The sequence below is a fragment of the Sipha flava genome, unplaced genomic scaffold, assembly GCF_003268045.1.
Source record: "Sipha flava isolate LNK unplaced genomic scaffold, YSA_version1 125_pilon_pilon, whole genome shotgun sequence".
Lineage (NCBI taxonomy): Eukaryota > Metazoa > Arthropoda > Insecta > Hemiptera > Aphididae > Sipha > Sipha flava.
The window spans coordinates 863,949-876,535 of record NW_020271751.1 but is presented as its reverse complement, the minus strand read 5'-3'; the positions used below and the strand labels follow the sequence as shown (position 1 = coordinate 876,535).

At 33.8% G+C, this 12,587-nt stretch overlaps 1 protein-coding gene across 1 annotated transcript in view; it reads right to left on the bottom strand.

Annotated features, from left to right (window-relative positions):
- LOC112694232 (homeobox protein orthopedia-like) overlaps positions 1-10,324 on the bottom strand; it is a 54,585-nt gene extending 44,261 nt beyond the window's left edge. Inside the window, exons 1-2 of the mRNA XM_025569641.1 lie at positions 9,080-10,324; positions 4,804-5,243 (exon numbers count right to left, since the gene is read on the bottom strand). Coding sequence (XP_025425426.1) covers positions 4,804-5,243; positions 9,080-9,122 — 483 coding nt within the window. The 5' untranslated portion in view covers positions 9,123-10,324. The remainder of the gene's footprint in view (positions 1-4,803; positions 5,244-9,079) is intronic.
- Positions 10,325-12,587: the final 2,263 nt, after the last annotated feature.

Sequence of the window (12,587 nt, the reverse complement as noted above, 5' to 3'; positions counted from 1 at the left end):
CGCTGTTATCGTCACACGTAAATGTTCGTTATTCCATGTTTTCAATTTCTGTCGGTTATGCTGTGTGTAAAATCTTAAAGGTCATATTCTCGGTGCTACATGTTTTCTTAAATTCTTTTGTTTTCAGTTTTAGTGTAGTGGCACTGAGACATTTTTATCGTAATAATGGTATCCGGCAGCCGTAGCTTTCGTAGTAAATATCGTCGGCACCATAGCTCCTTCTGTTCGCGTTTGTCGACGTGTACACATCAATATTAGTTTTCTTGAATATCGTTCACGTTCCCATTTACAGACATCTTGTTCAAAACCACGTTTTTCTTTGTGTTGTATTTTGTCTACCATCTGGTTAGCAGCGTTCAGTAACTTAAAGTTACTCTTGTACTTTAGTTTACATTGTTCCAGATTGGTCACTTCCCGGCGGCATTTGTGAATAACGTGGTTTTTCATCATCGTTTTGTATTGTGTTGTGACGGGATTTGTGAATTCTTCGTCAACAACTGTCGGCGGCATACGATTGTGTGTGCGCGAGGTCAACTTGTGATTGTTATTGAATTAGTTTTATTAATTACTGGCCCCGGCATACCTCGTGTATTACAGTTGTACGTGAGTATTGGTGGATCACATTATTGTTAGTTGTATTGGTTTAGTAAAGATCGGCGGACCTAAATTAGAGCATTTATTTATTATTTATATCATATTTAGTGTGTGCAGTGTGGGCCACCTATTTTAATATTTTATATTGATTTATATATTTTATATCATACAGTCCATTTATTAGCAATTTGTTATTTTAATTTTTATATTTATTATTTTGATGAAAGAGAACGTCTCTTATTAATAGCAAGACTCCGTGCGCCGACATTTATTTATTTATTTTTATGTGTACTATTTCTTTATAAATTGTTATTTTTGTTATTGATAGCATAATATCTAAATTTAGATTAAATTTTAATCGAAAAATTGCATTGATTTTAAATATAATAATTAATTAATTAGTATATTGATGTAATTTTAGACAATTAAGTTTTATAATATAACTAAGGTACATTGGAAATAATAACATTCAATAGACAAAACCATTCCTAATTAAAGGAGTTCCGGTTCACCAGTAAATTTTCTTTTACTAATCCTGTATTTTGATACTTCATTATTCGTTTCACAATGTATATATACATATACTGTGTACACACAGTTGTAAATATAGAGTCTTGAGCTATGCAGACGGTTTTTGGGCACACAGAGTTGAGAGTCTTCGTGTTTATATCATTTACATTTTGAGTTAAATATTATTTAATATCATTTTTAAATTATAATTTAAGCCCTACAGTTAAACATTTAGTTGAGATAGGTTGCGCCAGTGTGTTACAACGTAAATATGTAAATTATATTTTCTAGAACCTTTGTTGATCGAGAGCCTTATTAGTTCAGGGGCCCTGTGCTCGTGCCCATGTGCCCAAACGATAAATATGGTATTATTACAGTTATTGTTATTGAGTATTAAGATTTATATAATAAATTTCACTGCATTCTTTATCGTCCACTTATAATGCCCTGCATTACACACCCATCACTCCGTTAATATCCAGTCAAAAGAAAACTTAATCCCAGACATATATTATTTAACTATAGTTTTGTGATTTTAACTTTGCATTAAATTATCAGCTGAACAAATACGATTTATAGTCGATGGGGCAACGTATACGAAACGATTGTGCAGTATTTACGTGCACATATATTTTGTTAACAATAATAGTATGACGAGTGTTTATAGTTAACCAATTCACAGACCATTTATGTTAGCACGTGCACGTGATTGGTTTTTCTGTCATTGGCCATTGTAATATAATATATGTATTACATGAATATAGTGCAACCGTTATTATCGACAGCAAGTACTACTGCAATAGATAAAAAATATTTATTACAATTAAAATAAATTGGTATTTAAATTTGTTTAAACTATCAAATAAAAAAGTTACTCATTAAGAAATTTGATTTTAAAACTAATTCAAATGTCATGTAATATATTAGTAAAAATTAAAACGTTAACTAAAATATGAAAATGATCTCATACAAGAAAGAATATTCACTCAAATATAATTTTAACATACATTTTCTAATGTTTGAATACATTATTATGATATACACATAAATGTTCAATGATTCGAGCTCAATAGCATATTTCTTATAACGGATAGTATTACACCCTTCTTAGAATCGAAGACCTGCAGTAATTGGTGCAGACTTATTAAGTTCTCAAAGTTCCAATTACACTATATTATTCTTGTTTGCTCTCAACACACATTCCACAACAATTTTATATAGTAATATAAACGAGTTTTGGCTTCGCGTTAAAGTACGAGTGTAAGCAATATTCACGTTTTATATATTGTGTACGGCGTATATATTGTTATTAAGTAAAAACTTTGTAACTAAACACGACGTGCAACGCAGCTGAATTTATATTTGATTAAAAATCGTTTTCCTTGAGTTTTCCGAAAAACACAAAACGGCGTGGCTCAAAGAGCGTGGGGGTGCGAGATGGCGATGAAAAAAAAAATGAATATATTTCCTGGCGATATTTCAGGGGTGGCGCAAAAGGCCGAAGACAGAATCGCGGTAGCGGCGCGGGAGAAGCAATCTGCGAGTTTGATAAACAGTTGTGAGGATTTAGGTTGATCACTGTTTATTAGGCGTGCGGCGGCGGCGGCGGCGGCAGCAGCAACGGTGGTAGCGACGCTGGGCAGGGAGAGCTCCCAAAACAAAATTCGCCGACGGCAACACCGGAGGGGGTCGGTGGGTGTTATTTTATTTCGCACTCGCGCGGCTGCCTGTGGGAGGCCGTGACGGTGACGGTAAAAAGGTGACAACGGGGGGACGGGCCTGGCGCACACGCCTCTCGCACTCGCAATCGGCCGTCCGGCGGGCGGGTGTCGAGTTAACGTTGTATAGCGCGCACGCTTTGTTCGTCGCCACCGAAATGACGGCGGCGGCTGAAAACCCACGCTTGCGCAAACACGCGCGCTTATATTGTGTTCGGCCGTAAATAGGTCTTATTCACGTGGCCGCTCAAAAACAGACGCTTCTGCCGTCGACAAAAGCAATCGCGGACGACCGCGACGGCGAACAACGACACGCGTGCGTGGCAGCATGATGTCTCGCAGACAATCGGATAACAATGTTATTATATTACACGTGATGACAATTATTTAATGAATGTCCTCGCGGCATTTCTACGCATAGCAGTTGTGTTATTCCGTTGTCCGTGCGCAGCGCGGCGAGTCACGTTATTTCCGAAATATTGTTCACTGCGGTCATTTTACGCATGTTTTTCCGTGGAACGGAGAATTGTTTTCTCGGTACTTTTTTTGTCTTCGAAGTCCGAAAACGTTCGGCATCACGGTACATTTGATGTATGACTGTGCAGGAACGTGGGCGTAAACACGTAAACGAAACCGAATCTGTTACAAAATTTCTTCGTTACTTTGGTGCGGCTGAACAGGGCCGAAATGTACTATCGTACCAGGCAGTACCGAGATCGGTATTTTCTGATGGAACAGGGCACGGAAATATTTAAATATCGGTGAACTTTGATTAGAAATGAGTTCGTTATTTGTGTCTCTGATCGACAATCAAATTACGATTGTGTTGTATTGAACGTTGTAGCAATGTAATTATTAATTTTCAGTAAATTTTAAGATTTTTTAATCTGTACAGGTGTTGTCGAATTTTCTAGGAAAGATTTTAGGCTTTTTCTTTTTGAAAATTCATCGATATTAATCGAGTATAGATAGAACATTCTCGACTCTTCCCACCCTCTTATTATTCTTCTATATAAGGTGTTGGATATAATTCGAGCCTTGTGTAACAAGTGTGATCCCAAATCTAGTACGAGTGTATTGTCGTTTTTATTATTCTATAATATTATAATATTTAAAAAAATGACCAATCACCAAATCCAAAAAATTATTTTAAGAAAAATTCAAAATTCATATTATTTATTAATTTATCTTATAAAATAATTATGCCCAATGAATTATTTAATAAAATAGTTCAACTACTCAAAATCTCAAATTTATATCCATTTATATGCCCATTAAGGAGCATACTTACTAGTTTGTCGTGCATTTTTGATTGAGTTTGATTTATATCATTTTTTTCTCAACGAATTGTACATAATAAAAAAATTATTATTATATAAAGTGAAGAGGGCAGCGGTTCTTATGATTGGCTATCGCATTACATACATTAAAGGTTAACATTCAGCAAAAGTTTATTACAACTTAACTTCAATATATTATAATTATTATTATTAATATAGAATATATTTAACATTAAAATTAGATTATAAAAAATAAGGTATGCATATTTGAGTAGATTTGATAACTTAAATATTGCAATAGTTGTATAAAATAAGTATGGCGAAATAACTATGGTAATGGCATAGGTATCCAATTTCTTATTAAGAATTTAACTATTATAGATTCAAGCAAATACGTGTAAATTTAAAGAATCTAATAATACTTATACGTTCAAAACTAAATGTTTGAATCGTAATTTATTTATTTATTTTTTAAATCCTAATTCATATAATTCACTAAAATTAACAAAACTTACATAATTATATGTATCTTTTTATAAAAGTAGTGAACAATATTGTACTATATTATGATATTTCCAAACATATACTATGAAGGTACCGTCAACTCTCGCAGTACTAATATTGTAAACGATAATGTTACACAATGAAAATACGCATATAGAATAAGTGCTATTATTCAAACATATATGGTGCGCACTAACCTGTACCCGGGACTCAGTGAGGCCGATCCGCATGGCGATCTCCTCACGCATAAAAATATCCGGATAGTGGGTCTTGCTGAAGCACCGTTCCAGCTCGTTGAGTTGTGCTGGCGTGAACCGGGTTCGGTGTCTCTTCTGTTTGTTCGGTTTGCCAGTGTCATCTCCGTTGGCTCCGGCACCGACCGCAGCGGCCGCCAACCCGTGGCCGGCCGCGCCGGACAGGTCGAAACCGCTGCACGACAATCGGAACGGTCCACCGCCGCCGCTGGAGGCCGAGGACAGCTGCGGCGGTGACGGACCGTTGCCCTGGTGGTGGACGTTACCTGCACCGCCACCACCGCCGAGACCGTGGCCGCCTCCGATGTCGTGAACACTTCTGTTGCCGCCGGTCTGCAACTGGTGAAGCGATCTGTGTTTGAGGCCATCGAAGTCCTTGTGGCCTGCGTGGTTCGCGAATAAAAGAAAGCGATAAAATAAATTAATCAGCGAATATTTAAACAATGATGTTTTTATTCCCATTGCGCGAAGAATATTACGTCGAAAGACGGTTCATTGGAGTTTCACGTGTTGCAACGGAAGAAGAGGGAAATATTTTCAAATGGGTGTGTGTGTGTGTGTGTGTGTGTGTGTGTGTGTGTGTGTGTGTGTGTGTGTGTGTGTGTCGATATGTTTGGTAAGTCGATATTATTTGTCGTTTAACCGAAGACTGAACGGGGTGAACGCAGCGAATGACGATGCCGACGCTGTTGGGCTCGTGTGACGATTATTGTACACTCGTAAACACGCGTGTGTGGGGTGGCGTGTGGTTACGGGGGGTGATTCGGCGTAGCATATTAAATTTAACCGGCCGTCCTATCGAAACCCGAGTTTTCTAATATAATCAACCGGCGGCGAAGTAACGTTTACGTGACGGGCAATGAGATGCGAACGCGGTCAAGAACAATGCAACATCATACACGTTTATGTTTCAGGTACACACGTGCAATAGTGATTCATTGGACATGCGCGCCCTCGTCGTGTGCACGATCCTTACGCTTCTTCCCGTAACGTTTCCTCGCGTCCCACTCGAACACTTAGTCTCTTTTCCTGACTATGCACTCCTGAACACGATCAAGATCGCACCAACCACGCGCAATGTCTCGTGCACGTGTGCATATACAACATATTATTGTTATAATTTTTTTACATTTTTTTATTTTTTATTATTACTATGCGCAATGTAACAGTGTAACGTATTAACAGTGTTAAAGATTTTTTTCACTGGGCGTCCGGTGTTTACGTCGTATCAAATGTTAGCACGTTAATGTTTAAAATATGTTTCGCCCAACTTTTTGTTGACTAGTAGTACATACAGAGTCATCTTTAGGCAACTTAACTGTTTAGTACCGTTTTGTTTTTATAACACGATATATATAGTATATGTATAAATGCGATGCGGTGTATTTGTATATAATGTACAAATGTTATAACACGCATTTATTAAGTCGTAAAACGAAAGAAAACATTTATTACTGTTTTTGTCGTACCGCTATAACTATTTTATATACATTTACATATAATATATATATTATATGCATACACACATATAGGCATATATTTGGGTATACGATAAATGTTTTACTGCATCTGGTATTTCTCTGAGTTACGTTATTTACTTTACAAACAATGTGATGTTAAAAACAATGCGTGATTGTAGATATTATTGATTGATTGAATTTTTTTTACTTTTTATTGTGCATTCCCTGTATATCTACTGTACTACGTGTTCAGAAAATTATAAAATTTCAAAAAATGGCAAAATAATGATAATAATTAAATCGTACGTAACCCTTTTTTTAATCTTATTACACTTATCTAATTTATTCTTAAATTAACTGTTTATATTATGCTTGTAAGATATTTTTCTTAATTCCTGGTTAGATACAGGAAGGTTAGGTTAAACATTCTTAAACTAAACATTTTTGGCGATGTGTTCACGACGACAAAAATGGCAAATTTTAAAATCATTTAATTCTCCGTTCAATAATACCGATATAGATTTGTGACAATACCATCATTACTAATTTTATCATTGCAAACGTTTGGATTAATTTGTATTATTTTTATTAATTTTATTTAGTATGATAGAAATAACCAACTTAAAATTTACGATATTGTTTTAATACATTTTAATTTTATAGTATTATTGTACTTTTTATGTATTAATTACATTGGTGTTTTGCCTATAACGAGAACGCCGAATTTCAAGCCGGCCTTTTATGTGTGTACATACTATTTCATAAATATATATATATATACTATATTCTTTTTTAATATGAATTAGTGCTAATAATGGTAAAACAGAAAATATATTTTAGATTTTAGTAGATATTATGAAACAGTTATCATAACGAAACAAATTTTTTAGTCATTATTTTTATATTTTAAGTTAGAATATTAACCGAAATTGTAATAAAATTCATTATTTCAATACTGTCGTTTTCGGATTATTTGACTATACGATTAGCATATAATTATATATACTATAAAAATGCAGTTTTATACACTTAATAGTTCAATCATTGAAAACATTCAAAGTCATAATTTGTGTGTGTAATGATAATTAAGCCAATATGAATCAAAATAATACAACTTTGGAGTTATGCCAATAAAAGACAAAACATTGCTCTACGTACCATTTTGTTGTAGCATACCTGTACAATAGAAACGATATTATTTATCAAGATTTGATATACGGATAATCTCTATACGGGACGAAATTATTAAGTTTGCCCAAAAACACGAAAAAAGACTGATAAATACACCAATCCAACAGAAATTCAACTACTCGATAACTCTCAAGACATAAAAAGTTTTAAGCATCAAAGACGATATGACTTAGTATGAAGTATTAGCCTAAGATTGAGGTCGCTCCACTGGGAAGGATAACCCAAACATGTTTTTTATAAATTTTTCAAAATATTTTTTCATTATTATTTATATATACTAGTATTGTTAAAGATTATTGGTCGTCATATTCAAATACCTTGAAGGGTGATAATTAAGAATAAAATAAAATAATTTTATAATTACCTATGTAACATATCAATCGACACCTCGAATAAACCAGATTTTTTTTTCATTATAGTGAGTAAAATGTAAAGTATCTAACTATTTTTTTTTTAATATAATAGCCAATAAATATAGTACTGTCGAGTCGCGATAACTAGAAAATCTTGACAACTCGAATTGTGTTTTATTCCCCTAGAAAATTCTTGATTCTTCATGTGTCTTTGTTCTTTAACTTGAATTAAAGAATGGGCTATAATTCTAAAATTATTTGTGTATTGGTGTATTAAAATAATTTTATAGGGTTTAAATTAAAAATGTATGATATTTAAATATAATTTTTGATAAGTAGATAAATAATATTTTGTAATTACTTAATGATTACTTAGGGATTTAATGCGCTCGTAGAAAAATAAATAGAAAATAAAATATGTTAGTAGGTATATTATATTGTTGGGAATATTCACTTGTGTATTTTCATGTAAATAGAATAAGCTAATAAAAATAATCTTTAGAACTTACCTAGCTATAAGCCAGAATTAAATCTTAATTAATAGGTAATTTTTATCCCATTAATATAATTATTTTGCAGAATTGATTTTTAAAATTACATAACGTTTATTTAACTAAAATACATTCATACTTGATATATATTTATCAATAATTTCATATTAATTTATTGTCAATAAATGCAATGATGTAAAGTTGTTTGTAAATACTAATTATCAACACTGTATTACGAAATATTAAATTTCCTATTTACGAATCATAAAATAAATAAATTTATTTAGAAAAATATCTTTAATGTATCGGTAATAAATGTATTATGACATTCAAGCAATTATATTGCGTTTAGACGTTCGAATACAAAATAATATAAAAATTATAGACTAACATAAGTATTAAATACTTGTATCATTTAAAATTTTAAGTATTTTTCAAAACATAAGTTTAAATGATTTTATATTTAAATTTCTTAATATCTATAAGTTACAATCAACTATAAGCGGTTGTATCACACGAATAAAACTTTATAAACTACATAAATTCGATAAAAATTGTAGAATGCGAATAGTTGACTAAAATACATATTATTAATGAACGCGGCATATTATATACAAGAGTAAAACGTGAACACGTTTCCTATTTGACAAGTATATAAAGACAAACGTATGATATATTGCGATTACGCTTTTATGCAATGTATAATATTCTTATGGACACTTACCTCCGACAACGTTCGGGCCAATAATACTGATGTTGTTGAGCATATTCGGCCTGAACCCCGGCCTGAACGGTATCGAAGACAGAATTGTGGTCGATTTTCGTGGCGTTTGTAAAAATTAGAACGAGAAGACCAGTCTTGAGTAGGAAGTAAAATACTCGAGTTTTCGGTCAGTGAGCAGCGTCGCGGCCGGCGTCTGCACTGACAATAAATCTCGATGCCGTAACGGTACAAAACGACCTAATCGGCAGTTGGGTGACGCGCGGAGTTGTCGGAATCCTCGGTCATGGCACACATCCCCCGACCGCGAGGGCGTGAAGGTTCGTCGGGGTCATCGTGTTGACACGCGTAATTCCCACCTCGGCACGATTCCGCGGGGATGGACCGGAACGCGATATCGGAAAAAACAAACGAAAAACTGCGTCTAAGGGACCGAAACGGTGTTTGTATTTTATCTGTTTCCGAAATGCAGGTACGCGTCTGCAGTACGTTTATCTAGAAAACGCGTGTACACGCGATTTACGTCCATAGTATTATTATCGCGCTGTCGGTTATCCCGTGGTAACCCTACCGGTCGACGCCGCGTTTCGTAACGGCAACACGAAGCCACGGCGCGTTAACGAGCCGACTGCAAACGGCGATATGCACGGCACAATATTGTGTCGTTGTAGAGTGTACCGGGTGGCGTGCGCGTGCGACGTGTGGGCACCAGCGAGCGTGTGTGCAAGGTGTGTGTGCGCGCGCGCGTGCGTGCGAACGAAGTGTGCGCGCATCGCATCCGGAAAACGCGTTCGAAGACGGAGGCGGTGGTGGTGGCGGTTACATTACTCGCGAAGGCTGGTCGTTGTCGTCACAACAGCATCCGGCCGCCGTTCCGATTGGACCAACCGCGGGTCGACGTGGGCGGGCACTAAGGACCCCGGAAGCCTCGTGCGCCGGTGCCGCCGTAGCCGACACCACCGCGACCCGGTCGTCCCGGCAGTCATCGTCATGTCATATCCCCGACCCTCCTGTTTTCCCGATGAAAGAGCGGCACCGGTAGCACACCCGGTCTTCTGCAGCAGCTAACAACCGCATCGAGCTACCCGTGGCAACCGTATTACGAACGAGGTAGCAACACTCGAGTGGATAGGTATGCGCGAATTGAAAATGTACGAATCTTAAACGTTATGTACGCGAAAAATATGACGAGGAGATGCGTACGGAGGGACAAAGAGAAAGAGAAAGACAGAGACAGACGGACGGACAAAGAAAGAGTGAGTGAGAGGGATTGGGAAATAAGTAGTGTGTACGGGAGAAGGTGGGTGATAACTGATGGAAGATATGAGAGGGAAAAGCGACGAGGGCTCACAGTATTTTCATTTCTTCCGAAATTCTAGATGCCTATACATGTATTTACATGCTACCTACCTTCAGACAAGCTAATGAAATATTGATTAGAGTATAACGTCAAGTGCTGCACGTTTATATGAGGGTTGTTTTTATTTTTTCCTCCTATTCTCGCTTCTTCCTCTTCTTCTCATTTTATTTTTATCGTCATAACGGTTTATTTGTTTTTCCCAGTTGTGAGCGTGGGTGTGTGTGTGTGGTAACGAAATGATTAAATGAAGTATACAGTAGCTGCAATAGCGATATGGATTTATGGCGCACGGGTATCCGATGGAAATTATATAGCATTCTCCCTGATTTATTTTTTTTATATTATTATACACACGCTATTGTTCCTACTTCAACGCAAGAGTTTCACTTAGATAAAAATTTATTTTTGACCCAATATTTACAATATGATAAAAACCTAACTATTTTTTTTTTTATTACATGTACATACTATATAAGCATATCGAATGCAGTTAAATATGTAATGTATTTTATTTCACCAAAAAGAAATTATAATTTAATGTAAATATTTATAAGTATTATTTATTTATCATTACTAATACACTATAGCTATACTTAATATTTAAAACCTGTAGCATAAATATTAATAATAACCTAACCATCATTATAATAAATAAAAGATAAAATATAAAATAGGTAAAATATAGATACCAACATTAATTTTATAATTATATTCAAAAAAAATTTTTATTTAAGGATCAATATTTTATCTATAAAATAAACTTCCAAAAATCGTGCTTGTTTCAAAGTTTACCATACAAATTAAATAAAACATTTGATAACCATCAAAATTTTATTGAAAGTATGACTTCATATGTATATCCATCCGAATTCTTTTTATTGCAATTTTGAGAATTTCTTTGAGTTCTCGTTTATATTTCAAGTTATTCTTGTATTTTCGCAAATTCTATTGATGTGATTTCATTCATAATTCAGTTTCGTCACGTATAATATATAATTTCTTAAAGTTTGAATTAGATATATTGGGATAATAATCATTCTTTAATTAGCTTATAAACTTAAAATTATATTTACTTTATCGTAAAATTATAAATAATTACAGTACTAATAATACCGTTAAGTTTTAACATTAACTTAAACCATTATATTCACAGTTAAAGTAAGCTAAAATTCCTAACATTATATGATACACGATAACACTAAATACCAATTGTTTAGCATCATTAGTCTTAAATTGTGCGATAACTATAATTAAATATGCGTTGCATAGTTGGAAATCGCAACTACAATTGATCAATAAATTGAGGAAGATCATTACATTAAATAGCCCAAAGTTACAGCCATGTACAGTAAATACCCATAGATACGTATAATTGAGTTAACATAAAATTAATTAGAAATATACAATGTTTGTATCGTTAATTAAATAAGTAGATAAATATAAGTAAATATAAAGTTTTTATTAAAGCCTCGAAGAAATAATTTAAGTAGATTGTATAGAGTAGATAAATTAAAACTTCAAGGCATTATTTTAGTTCTTTTAAATATTGATTTTATATTAATTTTTAACCGTATTAATTTTTTAATCCGTAACCAACTCTTTTAAAAATAATTCAATCGATTTATTTGATTCAGTTACATTGGAAAACATTTACCATCTACATATTTTGTTCCATCGTTTATTTTAATTAGTTGTGCACAATTTTAATTTTAATTTTTAAAATTATAGGAATAATTGAACAAATAAATGTGTATATACATATGTATCTCGAATACATTTTCTAGAGATAGAATTCCATTTTTTATTTAATGTCACCATAAAAACATAGTAATGTATGTAAACGTAGGTACTACGACAAAATGTTTCTGGATGCATATTTGTGTGAATGATGATAATGATAATGATGAAGACCGATGTTACAAGGATTCGCACTAAAAATGAATTCCCCTAAGGACCGATCACATAATTATTCTACTTTATCTTACAATTCTACCCTCAGAGGGTCGTCAAATAAATGTTTAAATAATAAATGTCTTCTATAGGTATATATAAATTATGGTATATTATTATTATGTATTTTAAATATTATACCATATGTATAATAATACATAAATGTGTTATGTAGATATTATAATTTTATATTTATATTTA